The sequence below is a fragment of the Hyperolius riggenbachi genome, chromosome 12 (genome assembly GCF_040937935.1).
Source record: "Hyperolius riggenbachi isolate aHypRig1 chromosome 12, aHypRig1.pri, whole genome shotgun sequence".
NCBI classification, from domain to species: Eukaryota; Metazoa; Chordata; class Amphibia; order Anura; family Hyperoliidae; genus Hyperolius; species Hyperolius riggenbachi.
This window is the reverse complement of record NC_090657.1, coordinates 106331554-106348469: the sequence shown is the minus strand read 5'-3', so window position 1 is coordinate 106348469 and position 16916 is coordinate 106331554. Positions and strand designations below refer to the sequence as shown.

Sequence of the window (16916 nt, the reverse complement as noted above, 5' to 3'; positions counted from 1 at the left end):
AAATAAAGGTGCATTTTTTCAGTTTTGTGTCCATCACTTATTACAAGCCCATAATTGAAAAAATAACAGTAATATACCTTAATACATACATATTAGAAAAGTGTAGTCCCTAAGGTAGCTATTTATGTATTTGGTTTTTTTTATGTATTTTTTTTTCTTTTTTTACAAACATTTTTTGATGTAGCTATTGGGGAGTGTGGGAGGTAAGGGACTATTTTTAACAATAAAAAAAAGTTATTATCTGGAAATTTTTATTTCCAGATGTATTTTTACTATTTGGCCACAAGATGCCCTCGGAGCTTACGTCTGCATGCGTGGCCGGGACAGAAGGGGATTTATGAAAGACGAAGCCGTCTCGCTGACGGTGTCGGTCTTTCATACGGAGACTTAGATCAATGAATGGGAACTGTGTTCCCATTCATTGATCTCCGGGCTAACGGAAGGTGGTGGGAGCATGCGCGATCGCGCACCAGGCACAGCAGCAGCGGGGCACGCTATCTGGACGGATATATCCGTCCAAATAGACCTAAGTGGTTAAAAGTGATAGTGCAGAGGTAGATAAACAAATGGTACTACGGCCTTCTGTTTTAGGATCCCAGAGAGGATTTCACAGGGAAGTCATTATGATGTTCTGACAAATTGCGACGTGTGAGACCTGTGTAACAAAAGGGTCTATTTTATTTTTTTTTTTTTAAAGTATTTAACAAGAAAATAATTTCCTCAAGAATGTCTTTCTGCATGCATACCACCCAACTCTTTGAGATAAGAAAGAGGGACGCTTTAAAACACACCCCTGCCACACTCGTAATCACGCCCCTTCCATACTAAATAGTCACTCATACCAGAATGAATTCAGAAGCAGAAGAAGCGGTTTAATAATTGAGACCACACTGCTCCTCTCTATCATTATTAGTTCTCCTTCATTTTAACAGTCTATAAAACATTTTTTAGTAGAAAATAGAAATATTTACATAGATCTGTGCATGAGTCTTGAACGAGGGACACATGAGAAAGAAAGCGTGACTGTAACGATCGGTGTAACACAGAGAGGATCTGATTACCGGTGATCTGCAGTATCACAGAGAATGCAGATATATACCAGATTATTGATGATCTGCAGTATCACTGATAATCAGATATATCTCTAACCTCTGGACACCTGAATGACAGGAGTGTTTAGGTGCAACAGTAATACTTTGAGGAGCACACCCTGAAGGCAGGTGCAAGAGCAGATAGAAATCCTGCTTGGCAACTGGTTCCTTCCGTAGACGGAACTCTCCCGGGGGAGGAGTCAGACAGCGAGTGGGAAGGACAGAACGTGAGTGACACCAAGAGAAGTGTCACTGACAGATCTGTGAACTATCTCCTAACAGGAGAGATAGTTCTCGAGGTCGGACAAGCCAGGTCGTTAACACACGGACAGATAAAGTACAGAGACAGTAGGCAGATTCAGAATCCAGGGACTAGCCGAGTTTTGGCAACAGAGAATCAGAAAGACAAAGGTACAAAATCAGAGATCAGGAGAATGGTCAGGAATGCAGAAAGTCATAACAGATAATCAACAATGCCTAGACTTGAGTGTGAGCTCCAAGATTCTCACACTCCAGGAACTAGACTAGATAATGCGAATAATACAGATGGTACAGCATTCCTAGACTAAGGTGTGAGTTCCTTGGCCATCAACACCTAGGAAACTGGTCTAGATAACAATACAGATAATAACAGAATTCCTAGACTAAGGTGTGAGATCCTTGGCCATCAACACCTTTGGAAACTGGTCTAGTAACACAGATACTGACAAGGTCTGAGTGCTACCACGTAGTGATCGCAACGGCAAACAACCAGCAAATGCCCAGCCACCAGTATATATAGTTCAGCGCTCTCCAGCGCCTCCCACAAGTGCTGGACCAATGGAAACCGTTTCTGGTGTCAGCTGACCAGCCTGGTCAGCTGATCCCCCACAGACTGGCATAAAGCTCTTCCTCTCAGCGCGCGCGCGTCCACCTAAACCCATGTGAACTACAGCTCCCAGCCACACCAGAATCCTGCTGTGAAATGTCCGTTGTGCTGCACGCGGAATCCGCCGCCATGCCGCCAGCGCATGCGGCGGTTCCTCCGCGTTCAGGCAGACACAAAGACGAGTGAGCACATACATCAGTAGTCACGCTGGACGCGGAATCCGCCGCCCTGCCAGAAGCGCATGCGGCGGTACTTCCGTGTTTTCTCACAGTGACAGAGGGATTTGGTTCCCAAAGAGGGACAGTCAGGCCCAGCCATGACGCCAAGTGATGCCCATGACCCATGAAGTGAGGAATCTTCCTCAGGCAGTGGAAGTCTGGGGGCGGCGCTAGGCAGAAACAGGAAGTGTGCCTGGTGTGCTGCCTCCGGCTTACTGCCGCCTGCCTAGCTGTGGGGTGGGGCCCGCGTGAGCAGGAGGGGGTAGCAGTGCAGGAAGGAGGAGCAGTGGGCACACACTGGTGGGGAGAATGGTCAGACCCTCCCCCCCTCACTTGGGTCCCCCCCCTTCCTTGCCCCACCTCCAGATATTACAGCAGTGTCAGCAGCAGTGGGCAGGGAATGAATGACTCGCCTCTTTCTTCCGCATTTCAGGCGTCGGAGCGCTGCTTATAACAGGTCGTCTTCTTCTTCAATGCCACCCACTTCCGCAAGTACAGTGGGTGGCATTGAAGAAGGAGAAGACCTGGAGTAACTATACTAGAGCAACTATACTACTTATACTAGCTACCTATACTGGGGGAAACTATACTAGCTACCTATACTGGGGGCAACTATTCTTGTTACCTACACTGGGGCAACTATACTGGCTACCTATAAAGGGGGCAACAATATTGGCTGCTTATACGGGGGGAAATTATACTAGCTACCTATACTGGGGCAACTATACTGGCGACCTATACTGTGGGCAACTATACCTGGCTACCTTATGCAGGGGGCACCTATACCTGGCTACCTACCTATACTGAGGGTGAAAATGTTAGAGTGCTGTGCGATCATTCCAAATTGGGGGGGGGGGGGGGAGGTGCATTCTCACAAGTTTGCTGCAGGCAGAACTGGCCCTGGGGACAGTCCTCCAAAAAAGGGACATTTAGGAGCTATGTGCCTGGAAAAATTGAAACAAACCTTAAGTCAAAAAACTAGATGAGATGATGGTTGTGTGAGCCTGAGTGAGCACCTCACAAAAAGCAATATCAGGGTGTATTTGCACATAATTTCTGAAGCTTTTGCGTGTGCTGTTCACCACATTGTTGTTATGGTTACAATGGTCAGCTGGCATGTTTAGATAATTACTTTCTGTCTACAGACAAAAGATTACATTTTTTAAGTTATACTGTAGATCAATGTTACTGCAAAAGCTTGGTTTCCTTCCAAAGCCAGTCTTGGTACACAATACACCATTTAGTTATATGGATTTCCACTCTGAAGTTCCAGCGTGTAAAGAATGATGAGGAAGTGGCAGAATGGCCGACTTGCCAGGGGCTGGAATCTTCCTTCTCCCCTCTTCAGCATGTGTTTGTACAAGCAGCTGAGACTGTGAGGGGAGCAGCTCTGAAGCCAGTCCAGCCGCCTGGAATCTCATGGCTTTATTTATTCATGAAGCCACTTACTAGAAGCGATTTCACTAAATTAAGTTACCAGTTTCTTAACTGCTTTGCTTTTAAGCGGGAGGTGAGAGAAATGCCTCTGTGAATAGGCAAAATCATGTTTGTCTGACAAGCTTAAAAGGATTTTAGCCACAGATGAATAATTATACCATGTTAGAAATAATATAACCACAAATACGCAGAGACACTTACCGTATTAGAAATGGGACAATAGATGGAGGTGGCATTTACTGGCTGCCAAGTCTGCTGAGGCTTCGTTCAGAGGGGCGACTGCCAGCGTTCAGGGACGTCCTTTACAGCTGGGATTTACTGGCGCCCGCATTGAGATCACCTCACTGTGTTTACCATTGTTTACACAAATGTGCGGTCAATCAAGACTGTTGGGATACTGCATGTACAGTCCTGGCCAAAAGTTTTGAGACTGTCAAAAATATTAGTTTTCACAAAGTTTGCTGCTAAACTGCTTTTAGATCTTTGCTTCAGTTGTTTTTGTGATGTACTGAAATAAAATTATAAGCACTTCATACGTTTCAAAGGTTTTTATTGACAATTACATGAGATTTATGCAAAGAGTCAGTATTTGCAGTGTTGGCCCTTCTTTTTCAGGACCTCTGCAATTTGACTGGGCATGCTCTCAATCAACTTCTGGGCCAAATCCTGACTGATAGCAACCCATTCTTTCATAATCACTTCTTTGAGTTTCTCAGAATTTCAGTAGTTGTTTTTTGTTTGTCCACCTGCCTCTTGAGGAATAACCACAAGTTCTCAATGGGATTACGATCTGGGGAGTTTCCAGGCCATGGACCCAAAATTTCAACATTTTGGTCCCCGGGCCACTTAGTTATCACTTTTGCCTTATGACACGGTGCTCCATTGTGCTGGAAAATGCATTGTTCTTCACCAAACTGTTGTTGGATTGTTGGAAGAAGTTGCTGTTGGAGGGTGTTTTGGTACCATTTTTTTTATTCATGGCTGTGTTTTTTGGCAAAATTGTGAGTGAGCCCACTCCCTTGGATGAGAAGCAACCCCACACATGAATAGTGTCAGGATGCTTTACTGTTGGCATGACACAGGACTGATGGTTGCGCTCACCTTTTCTTCTCCTGACAAGCATTTTTCCAGATGCCCCAAACAATCGGAAAGGGGCTTCGTCGGAGAACATGATTTTGCCCCAGTCCTCAGCAGTCCATTCACCATACTTTCTGCAGAAGATCAATCTGTCCCTAATTTTTTTGGGGAGAGAAGTGGCTTTTTTGCTGCCCTTCTTGACACCAGGCCATCTCCCAAAAGTCTTCGCCTCACTGTGCACGCAGATGCGCTCACACCTGCCTGCTGCCATTCCTGAGCAACCTCTGCACTGGTTGCACTCCGATGGCGGAGCTGAATCCTCTTTAGGAGACGATCCTGGCACGTGCTGGACTTTCTTGGACGCCCTGAAGCCTTCTTAACAAGAATTGAACCTCTTTCCTTGAAGTTCTTGATGATCCTATAAATTGTTGATTTAGGTGCAATCGTAGTAGCCACAATATCCTTGCCAGCGAAGCCATTTTTATGCAACGCATTGATGGCTGCATGCGTTTCTTTGCTGGTCACCATGGTTAACAATGGAAGATCAATGATTTCAAGCATCACCCTCCTTTTAACATGTCAAGTCTGCCATTCTAACCCAATCAGCCTGACATAACGATCTCCAGCCTTGTGCTTGTCAACATTCTCACCTGAGTTAACAAGACGATTATTGAAATGATCTCAGCAGGTCCTTTAATGACAGCAATAAAATGCAGTGGAAAGGTTTTTTGGGGATTCAGTCAATTTTCATGACAAAGAAGCACTATGCAATTCATCTGAACACTCTTCATAACATTCTGGAGTATATGCAAATTGCTATTATAAAAACTTAAGCACCAACTTTTCTAATTTCCGATATTTTTGACAGTCTCATAACTTTTGGCCAGGACTGTAGTGTCCTGCGGTGGTTCTGTGCCCCCCCATGGTGCTCAGAACATGACACTACAACGGGATCCAATGCCAAACAGTTTTCTACTTGTCTGCCTCAAGAAGCCCATGTGAGCCAGCCCTTAGTGATGACAACTGGAATGTCAAAGTATTTTTGATGTATAAGTTAAGACCATCCTACACTATACCCAGGCCCGGATTTACCACACAGGCGGCTATAGGCACAGATATCATGGCATCTTAGACTTTGCCCTCCATGAACCTAACCCCCCCCCCCCCCATCAAACTGCACCACAAGTGTGCTGGCTGTCCCAGCTGTCATTTCTCCCTTACTTCCCTGGCCCCGTCGTAGGTAGCTACAGGAGCCCCTTAGTATTAGGTAGCCAGAAGTATCCGCAATATTAAGTAACTAGAGGTGCCCTCACGTATTAGGTACCTCTAGGAACATCAGTATCAGTAGCTAGAGGTACCCCAAGTATTAGGTAGCTAAAGGTGACCCTTGACTGAAGGCAGATCTGGTCAGTGAAATGCTGAGAGCTGGGTGAGTAACCTCTCATTTACACTCTCATCAGGACTCTGCATAGGGAAGCACTTAGGGAGGGGAGTGAGCTGCCTCGCCATCATCAGGCGCCTGTAGACACGTGCCTACCGTGCCTTATGGTAAATCCAGCCCTGACTATACGATTCTGTCAAACGGAAGGATACGGTAATTTTTTCACCCTTTCTCAGTCAATGAAAAAATACACATACGCATTCTTTCCCTAGCCCAGTCGCATGATGGTTCCACTCTCCGCTTCCCTTTGGATGTGTCCTGAATGACTGGTGACAAAAAAGTAAAAAGTGTCTGTAAATTGTTAGTCGCATGCAATTCCACCACTAAATTAGAGTAGAAATAACAAATTAAATGGCTATCATACCCCTGGTCAATTATTTCGTCTAGGATCAGAAATGCAGTGTCCAGGTTTTCCAGCACAGAGCTTCTGTCCACATTTTTCCTGCAGCAGAGAAATAAAAAGACATTTACATTTACGCAATACCAGAACAGACAGGGCTGCATTTCTGCAAAGGCCATAGCCCATGTTGCCTATGGGAAGATGAACTAATAGGAACCTGAAGAGAGAAGTATATGCAGGCTGCAATATTTATTTCCTTTTTAAAGCGGGATTGTCACCATAAATATCAAATTTCAACAGCAACTGGTCTGAGTGTATTAAGTGATAAAGATGTTAATCCTACTTTCAAAACTTTTTCTGCTGTTATGGTTTGGTTTTATAAAATAGCTTAGGAGCACTGGACCTTTAATAACCATTGCCATTCAGTTGAATGCTGGGGGTTCTTTTTATCTATAATATATTCCTCCTTTTCCCTTTATTTCCCTGCCAAGCTGAAACATGAACCTCTGCTCACTTGTGTTTACAAGCAAGGCTGAGGTGACTCAGCGATTGGAGGAGAAAAGAGAAAAAGTTAAGGGAAGAACTGCGGACAAAAAACATGGTCCCCACCAGGAACAGAATTCTCTTCATTTACTATATAAAATTTACTGAAATCAAAACATGAACAGTATAATACATGTGTTTTGTAAGTAGATCAAGTATTTATCTATTTATATATGTGTTTTTTCCCTGGCATAGTATGGCTAATCCTCCTGCTTTAAACAATACCATTTGCAGTAGTGTCTGAATCACACCAGAAGCAAGCTAATATTGTCAGATTTTACAATAATGTCAGAAACATACGCTGCGTGCATGTTCAGGGTCTATGGCTAAAAATATTAGAGGCAGAGGATAAGCAGGATAGCCAGGCAACTAGTATTGCTTAAAAGGAAATAAATATGGCAGCCTCCATATCCCTTGTCGCTTCAGGTTCCCTTTCAGGAGCAAATGGGAGAGAGGGCTGCACAGCAGAGCAGATGGAAGCTGAGATCAGAGGGAAGGGCTGCTCATAGAATCAGCCAAACTGTTGCTAACTTGTTTGTGGGGGAAGAAGTACATGGGAGAGGGTGGCAGATGTACATGTTAAGTAAGGAAGGGATACTGCATATTCAGGGGAGCAGGAGAGCATAAGAAACTTGGCCTGGTGTACAAGGAGAGTAAATATAGCCTGACATACAGAGGCTTTCATTATATTTTTGCATTACACATAATAGAAGAAGAAGTGGGGGTTGGCAAATCATAGCCACCTTTGAATTAGGGGACAGCTTTGTACATTAATCAGCTGTTGGCTAATTCATTAGTGGCTTTGATTTGCTAGTCCCCACTCTCCAGTTAACAGAACTTTGTCAATTTAGGCAAATTTTTGGTTATTTCCTGGTCAAGACCAATTTTGGCTTTTTAATTGCTTTTGGGGAGCCTAGTGGAGAGTGACCATGTTCCTTTTTTCACCTTGTTTGGTTAGTAAAAAAGGGAGAGGGAAACCACTAGGATGGTTTTATTGCTTTCCCTACCTTCACATAAGAGGCCTGGGAACACTGTAGCTAGGATAGAATTTTTTTTTTGGAGGAATATATTTTTATTGAAGTTTTAAGACATGAACAGAAACGATTAACATTGCCATCAATATACAGGCGGTCCTCAGAGAGACAAAGTGGTATTACATGTCAGAACATAACAGGCCTTATGAAAACATATTGACAGGTGATTGAGTAGTGCCTTATCTATAATGTATATATAATCATGAGTTAGATGGTACATCTTAATAAAGCCATAACTGAAAGGTCCACTGAGAGGTACCTCCCGTCAATATGAAGCAATGGGGTGGGGGAGGGAAAAAGGGGTTGGGTGTGTGAGGAGGAGGGGGGGGGAGGTTTGGCGGGGGGGTGGGGGAGGAGGGGTGGAAGATAAAGGTAGTATGGGGTTAGGGGCGACTTTTACATCTTTAAAACATCATGGGGGTTCACCGGGCAATGTGCTGTGAAGCCTGCTCTTTCAAGCAGGTAGGCTTGACTTCAATAGACATTCTAAAGTTGATATCGTGCTGCACAAAAGCCATTTTCTCCTTTTATTTATGTATATTGATTTTTTAGGTCAAGAGTGTCTGGTATCTGCAACCCTAGAATAATAGTGTCTGACTTCAGGATCTATCAGCCGGATGCATGGGTATTAAATAGCTAATTTCGAGAGAAGATTTTGGCTTTATCAGACTCCCTATAATCCACCCAGATTGCCCATCTTCTGACAAATTTTTCTTGCATATCTTGTGCGGTGAGTGTTAAGTCATCTAGTCTCATTAGTTCATTTAGGTAGGATAGAAAATTTGGGGAACCATTTCCAGTGAGTACACAAAAGAATCTGGCACAGGTCACTCTATCCAAAACCTTCTTTGAAGAGAGGTGTGTAGTGCTCTACATGGGGGAATGTTTATTTTGCACAGCTGACTTTCCTGGAAAAATGCAGAATGCTGCTGTTCCGTATTGTGTATCCATGCAATATACAGTAATCTGTGAGATTTAAAAAAATTAGTTCTACTGTATGCATAAATGCACGTGGGTGGGGTTAACTTTTTGAAGCATAACCGCATAATTAAGGACCATAATAGAGAATAACACAAACAATGCATGAAGAAGTGGCTTGTTCAGTAGAAAGCTGCAGTACTCACCAGTAAGTACCTTGTGAATCTACATAGAAGAAATGAATACTGGAAACAAATAAGCAAGATTCCTGCTGAAAGTCAGATGTAATGTTAGTGTGACTGATCACTGGGGATGTGATCAATGATTTGCAAATACTTCAGAGTTTATGCAAATATATGTAATTTTTTTATGCAAATATATGCATCTTGAAAATTGACCAATCAAGTCCCACCCAGGTTTAAATTAATTGGTCCATTTTCAAGCTGCATATATTTGCATAAAAATATACATACATGTGCATAAACTCAGAAGTATTGGCATATCATTGATCATCCCTCCCTACTGATTACTGGCCCAGGCGTGTGGAGACATTCCATGCACAAGCATTTAACTCACCTCAACATGTGACAAAGGCTCTCGCATATACAGGTCAGTGCAGAGAGAAGCAGTAGCTGAAGGTAAATAATGATAAGTGATAAGTGATTTTACTCAATCTGAGATAAAACAAAACAAAAAATAGCTTGCAATACACAGCTGTAATTAAAAGGTACCAACTAGTGTAAACCTACATACAGCTCATGGATGGATGAAATTATCTTTTGTGATCCCTTTGTGTGTACAGGAGCGGCTTGGTTGAATTTTATGAAAAGGATGGGGAAAAGGGGGGGGGGGGGGGGGGGCAGCGGAAGGAATTTGCTCTATTTCCAAGCAGGAATTAAATAAGCAGGATTGATGTTTGTAGAATACAAATATAAAACATCCACCCACAGACCAATCAGGTCTCCCTTGCTGTCCATTGTTAAACCAACCATGCACATTGTAAATGGTCTTAAAACCTCAAAAATGCCACTTTATAAATACAGTAAGCAGTGCCAGGACAAGGTTCTCCATAGAGGTGGACATTCCAAAGTGCACCCCCCCCAAATGTGCCCACCCCAGCATAGCCCCTGCATTGGATAGTGTCTCACTGAAGGTATGGATGCTTCGTACGTTAAGGTGTTACTTCCATTGGTGAGACACTAGTCAATTCGGTACAACACCTGAGGAAGTGAGCAAGTACTGTGAAATGTGTTGTTTGTGTGCCAATAAACTATTACTATTCTAAATCCAGAATCTGACTTTTTATAAGCTAAGTGTCTGAAGTTACATCTTTTATACATAGTTCTCTTACTATTTTAATTGCTTGTAGGCGCTCCTATTACCGAAGTATAGCCTGGCTTTCCCACAGATGATTTTTGTTGCTACTTTCAGTAACCGACTCCTCTGAATAGTTGCATTACCAGGGCCGGATTTACCATAAGGCATTGTAGGCCCGTGCCTACAGGCTCCTTATGTAGGAGAGGCGGCTCCCCTCCCAAAGTGTCCCCTACCCATTGGGGGTATAGTTAATACTGAGGTGGGGGGGGGCACACCTGGCTCCCTATACTTGGGGTGGAGGACACATCTACTACATAGATTAATGGGGTTACCAAATGGGGAGGAGGGATGCCTACCTAATATGGGAGTGTGGCTTGAGTTAAGGGGCGGGGTTTATGGCGACAGAACGCCTATGCCTACAGGCTCCTGAGCTGTAAATCCGGCTCTGTGCATTACTTTATACAGCTAACTACTAACCTAGTACGCTTTGAACCTGCTTCCCCTGCTCTCCCTTCTATCCCCTCTCTGAGGTTTTCTCGATTCTTCCATTGAGTTTTTGTTCTTAGCATTGAAATAATTAAAGGGAAAGTCTAATTGGTTTCCTTGGGCAAATCCGTTTATTTTGTAGGCAGTTGGGAGTCCCATTGAAATTGTATGCTTGGCAATCCATGCCTCTGACTTTACTAGGAGTGATGTGATAGATAATCTCATGTCTGTGGTGCAAGCAAGCAGAAGTCTGCAGGTAAAGGATCTGCGTACCCCCCTCACACTTCATTGCATAAGATTTGTACACCCAGGTGACCAGACCTGCATGTTTATGCATGGAATTACAGGAAAAGGCCTCTCTAGATAATTGGATTATGTCTCTGCATCCATCAGGCTGAAGTGTGTGGCCACTGGTGTTTCTGTCTTGCAGGATAAATGGGACAGGGGTGGACGTCCCACAGTACATTAATTACTAGAGTGTATACTGAAACAAGGGACATCATTTTGGCAGATCAGCATTAATATTTATAAGGTTACTTGACTGATATTTATGGAACTCTGCTTGAACAAGAGGGGACACTATTCCTACATTGGAATGTATAAAATGATTTCCTAGTGCATCAATGTCCCATTCACCTTCATGGCTTAAAAATGTGACAGCCCCGGCTGAAGAGACCTACTAAAATAAATAACTCTTCATGCATAATAGGCAGAGAAGGTCCACAAAGCAAGATCAGTTCAGCGTACCTCATTCTCGTCAAGTCCTCCAATAATATAGCACATGATATCTGACAGCCGCTGACACAGTACTGTGACTCCATCCACCAGCACCACTTCATCTGTGAAATAAAGAGAGAGCTGCGTGTTCATCCCCACAATCTGAATCATAGACATAAACACATATAAAGTGACACAAGTTACATAGTTTATTTGTGTTGAAAAAATACATAAGTCCATTGAGTTCAACCAGAAGATAAGGTACAATAGCAGCCTGCATCCTCACATATCCCTGTTGATCCAGAGGAAGGCGAATAACCCTTACAAGGCATGGTCCAATTAGCCTGAAAGGGGAAAAAATTCCTTCCCAACTACAGATGGCAATCAAAATCCCTGGATCAACACCACCGGGAATTACCTAGCATTTGTAACCATGGGTGACTTTTAAGGCAAGGAAAGCATCTAAGCCCCCCTTAACCACTTGAGGACCGCAGTGTTAAACCCCCCTAAAGACCAGGCCATTTTCTCAAATTGGGCCACTGCAGCTTTAAGGCCTCGCTGCAGGCCCGCACATGTCAGCATACACGTGATCCACCCCCCCCCCCTCTTTCTCCCCACCAACAGAGCTCTCTGTTGGTGGGGTCTGATCGCTCCCCCAATGTTTATTTTTTTTAGTAAATATTTATTTCTTTATTTTTCTATTAAATTGTACTATTTGTTATTTATTTTTGTACCCGTCCCTCCCTCTCTCCCTCCGCCAGCCAATCACTGTGATCAGCTGTCATAGGCATCAGCCTATGACAGCCGATCACTCCTGTCTCCCCCAATCCCCAGCACAGCGCTGCTGTAGATCGAAGTTTCGCCGTCTAACAGTCTTCTAGCAGCGATCGCCGCTGGGAGGCTGATGGCGGAGCGGAGCTCCGTCATTGAAGCGGGGATGCGCACGTGATCCCCTGCAAACTCCGCCCCAAGGACTGTACGTTGACCGGCATTAGGCAGTCCTGGGGCTGGTGCTGCGTCCACGCCCTTCGGCGTGACGTGGTCGCCTAGAGGTTATACATAGATATACAATTTGCCATAACTACTTCCTGTAGTAATACATTCCACATTTTAATCACTCTTACTGTAAAGACCCTTTCCTAAATAAATGGCTAAAACTTTTTTTTTTTCCCTCCGTGCACAGATCATGTCCCTTAGTCCTTTGCATAAGCCTAGGGACAAAAAGTTAATCCGCCAAGCTTTTATATTGCCCTCTGAAGTATTTATACATGTTAAGTAGATCTCCTCTAAAGCAGGCCTTACACTCATCGATTTCTCCTGTTGATATACAGCCATTTTGATTGCTCTGATCGAATCGGTAAGAAATTGGTGCAGCATTTTCTCAATCGGCAGTGGACCTGGAGCGCATCGCTAGCAGCGTTCAATTCGGCGACCAAGGAGAAGGTACTCTCACCTATGCGCTGCAGGGCCCAGTCTCTGCTGGTCCCCGGGATCTTCTTCACTTCCTGTCCTGGACCCATGTGTGACATAATGCCTAGGTTCTCAACATGCGGTACGCGTACCCCAGGGGGTACTTCTGATGGGTCCAGGGGGTACTCGGGCTTGATATACTTAACCAAGAATAACAAATTTAGAGTTTTAGAAAATGATAAATCGTATTTAAACACCATCAAATTAGTATTTTAGCTAATTAAAAGCAATAGTAAATGCTTGGAAATTGTTTAGAACCAATTATCATGTGCTAAGATTAAATATATATTTGTCAAGGGGTACTTGTGATAATGTTTACTATGCTAGGGGGTACTTGGTGAGTACGGGGTTTTAAAAGGGGTACAAACCAATAAAATGTTGAGAAACACTGACATAATGCAAGGGATAGACACTATGGGCCTCTAGTGGTCACAGCGCCCCCTGCTGTGTCTGCCCCCTGCATTACACTACACAGATGACCAGGGACAGGAAGTGAAGAGGAGCAGCCGGCGAGAACCAGCAGAGAGCAGGACCACATGAGCCCAAGGGGACTGGGACCCTGTCAGGCGCACAGATTTTCAAAGATTTCATGCGGAAATCAATTAAAAATCTGTGTGCAGCGTGTGTGGAAGCCACTCCTTCATCCTTGAGGAGTTCTATAGTCCACTTTTCTTTATTTTTTAGTTGATATACTTGTGAAACTTCTTTGGATTTGATATACCTAGCGATTAGAATTTCAGCCTTAACCTTTCCCATCCTAATTTCTTTTTTAGAACTTTTATTGCACTCCTTATCAGCCCTGTTTCTAGAGGCGGTCCAGGCGGGTGTCCGCCCAGGGCATAGTTAGGGAGGGGGATACAACTGTACACTGGGACTCAGCCGTGGGGAGGAGGGCCCGACTCCTTCCTCCCTCTCCTCGAGTGACCCTGCCCTCCGGCATCAGCAAGAGGGGGGGGGGTTAGTAAAAACTCACCTTTCAGGTTTCAGGCGATGATCACGTGCTGCTGAGCTTTCCTGTCTCTAGTGCCTCTCACTACTGGGCAGGGGGATGTTTGGGTGGCACCTATACCTGGGCACCTATACCTAGCTAACCTATACCTGGGCACCTATACGTGGCTAACCTATACTGGGAAACAGTACCTGGCTAATCTATACTTGGGCACCTATTTTACACCCTCGTCCTGGGAGCATTTTAGCCTAGAATCTACACTGATCTTTATAATTGCTTAATGCAGCCTTTGTCCCACCATCAAATAGGACTGCTTTCACCTCGGATAAGGTGAGATAACTGCTGCTGTCCAAACAAAAGTTATGCGTGAAGCCAGGCTTGTTTCCGGAGTTCGGATACACTTCAAGAAAAGGGAAAGTGTTTAGCCATGTGTGCATTGGCCCAGATAACAAAGCATGCTATAAGGATAGCAAGATGTCTTATTCAGAATGAAAATCAATGATATATCTGTCTAGCCTTTAGCATTGCTGAAACATCAGACACTGGTACAGAGGTTACCCCACCTGACCAGTGCAAGTTTTCTCAACCAGGGTTACCTGGAACCCCAGCATTCCTCTAGGTCTTTGGAGGGGTTCCCTGGCATTTTCCACTCCTGTGACACTAGTGTTCCAAAAGTCCAAAGGTAGGTTCGCACACCAGCTTTTCAGATAAGCCAAAGATAGTTTTATTCCATCATAATGTGTCAACACTATGCGTGACAATTGTTTCGGGGCCACGCAGGGTCCCCTTCCTCAGATACGTGCAGACAAACGATGTTTGTGACACTAGTGGGCTGAGAAAGTTTCAAAGGTACCTATTTGGCTCCTCTGTGCCCTCTTGTATGCTGTGATGGGAGTGGGGGTGGCGTATAATAGAGCACAATATAAAAGGGGGTGCTGAATAAAGAAGGTCCGTATAATAAGGAGAACATTAATAAAAAGCAATAGAATATGGAGGCAGTAACGAGTGGCACCTTAATAAGGGGTAGTGTAATGAAGAGTAATGTTATTGTGGGGTCTATAGCAAGAAACACAGTAAGGAAAAAACATGAATGGAGGCTTAGGCCTCTTTCACGGTGGGACAGTGCGTCTGATGCGACGTTAAGGTCGCATAACGTGCCCCTAATGCAACGCATTGAAAGACTATAACTTGGACATTATAGTACATTCTAAAGCCCTGCGTTTTTGGCGCCGTTTTCGTCGCACAGTCATGGAACGAAAACGGCGCATGCGGTAAATTTTTTTTTTTCAAAAAACCTTACTGAGCATGTGCAACACACATAACACAGCAAATGTATTGATAAACGCACAGCATGCATCACTTTCTAAATATTGCTACACGTTACACACAACGCAATGTGTGCACTGTGAATGTTGCACAGACTTTGTATTGCTGTGCGTTAATCTGCATTATTAAATTTTCTAACGTACGACTTTAACGTCCCACTGTGAAAGAGGCCTTAAGGTAGATACACACGTCAGATTTATCCAAACGACTGGTCGTTTGGACGTCAAATCGGGTGTGTGTACGGTCGGTTGTTCAGCTGAGAAGACTGGATTGAACGATCCGCCAAGTGGATCCATCAAAACCCGTCTTATCAGCTGAACGACCGACCGTACACACGACTGATTTGACGTCCAAATGACCGGAGGTTCAAACGTCCAAATGACCGGTCGTTTGGAAAAATCCGACGTGTGTACGAGCCTTAACCACCCTGGCGTTTGATTGTCTTGTGGCACTTGGCCGCGGGTGGGTTTTTTTCACATTTTTTTATAGCATGTAGCTAGCCAGATATCCGAACCCTATATCCGGCCGGATTCGGATATACAATTCAATGCGGTATATTAATATCATATGGGTTGTTGTTTTTTTTGCTTCAGGTTTGTGTTAAATGTTCAGCACATTTTCTTCACAGGCGTGAGAACATATCACGCTTCATGATAATGAATGCTTCTATCCATGTAAATACTCCTTGTGACCCTCTGGTGAACCCTTATATGTGCTGTCATGGTGAAGCTTATATTAGTGGCTTCTCTTCCAGCTGTCAGGTTATGTGTGACCACGCTTCAGGCTTAGCTACATGTGAGGTATTTAACCACTAGGTAACATGAAATGAACATCATGATGAATGATGTTTTGATGACAGAAAGCAATGTTTTGAGTACACAGTGTGCATCTTCCCTAGCGCTGTACATAGTACAAAACAAATATTGGGAAGCATAGGCAGGGGCGGACTGACAACTCATGGGGCCCCCGGGCAATAGGAGAATATGGGGCCCCCATACCAGTGTTTCCCACCTTTCACGTTATATTTTTACAGACTAAGATATAATAATTTATTGACAACAGTAAATGTTACATTGTGATATTGTACACTGACAAAAACCCCTGCGCCGCGTGTAGCGCGGCGCGCCAAAAAATGGGTGTGGTCACGCAACAGAATGTGGGCGTGGTCATGGGTGGGGAAAAATATACATGACCTTAGCAGTGGTGTAAAAGGTCTGCCGGGAAAGTTTGAACTCTGCCATAGTGTTTCCTCCCCAAAATACATGTAATCTGACAGCATTTCACTAAAAATCCATGCAATTTGGCAGAGGTTTATTTATTTATTTTATTTATTTGTTGTATTTATAAAGCGCCAACATATTACGCAGCGCTGGACATTAATTTAGGTTACAGACAATATTTAGGGGTGACAAACAGCAATATGACAATACAGGAATACAAGAAAACCAGATCACACAGCACAGTATGAGTACCAGGTAATGCTTAGTCAGTCACTGGATGGGAGCATGGAGTTAGGCAAGTTAGGTTCACTCAAATGCATAGCATGGGTGCACAGTAATAGAGGTGCATGATCAGGTAGGACACAAAAGGAGTGAGGACCCTGCCCAAAGGCTTACAATCTAGAGGGAGAGGTAGGGACACGAGAGGTAGGGGACCAGAGTTCGGCTGTGGGTTTAGAGCAATT

General features: G+C 44.1%; 1 protein-coding gene and 1 long non-coding RNA gene across 4 annotated transcripts in view; one reads left to right on the top strand and one right to left on the bottom strand.

The window, feature by feature from the left end:
• Positions 1-16916, bottom strand: part of COPZ2 (COPI coat complex subunit zeta 2) — a 96151-nt gene that overhangs the window by 15998 nt on the left and 63237 nt on the right. For 2 of the 3 annotated variants that reach the window (XM_068263989.1, XM_068263987.1), the window contains 3 exons: positions 11518-11609; positions 9544-9599; positions 6497-6574 (listed from right to left, as the gene is read on the bottom strand). In XM_068263989.1, the coding sequence (XP_068120090.1) occupies positions 6497-6574; positions 9544-9599; positions 11518-11609 (226 nt within the window). Of the gene's footprint in view, positions 1-6329; positions 6399-6496; positions 6575-9543; positions 9600-11517; positions 11610-16916 lie in introns of all 3 variants that reach the window. The other variant, XR_011025383.1, reaches the window with a different exon arrangement.
• LOC137542229 (uncharacterized) overlaps positions 1-16916 on the top strand; it is a 93830-nt gene that overhangs the window by 18600 nt on the left and 58314 nt on the right. The gene's annotated exons all lie outside the window — the stretch shown is intronic.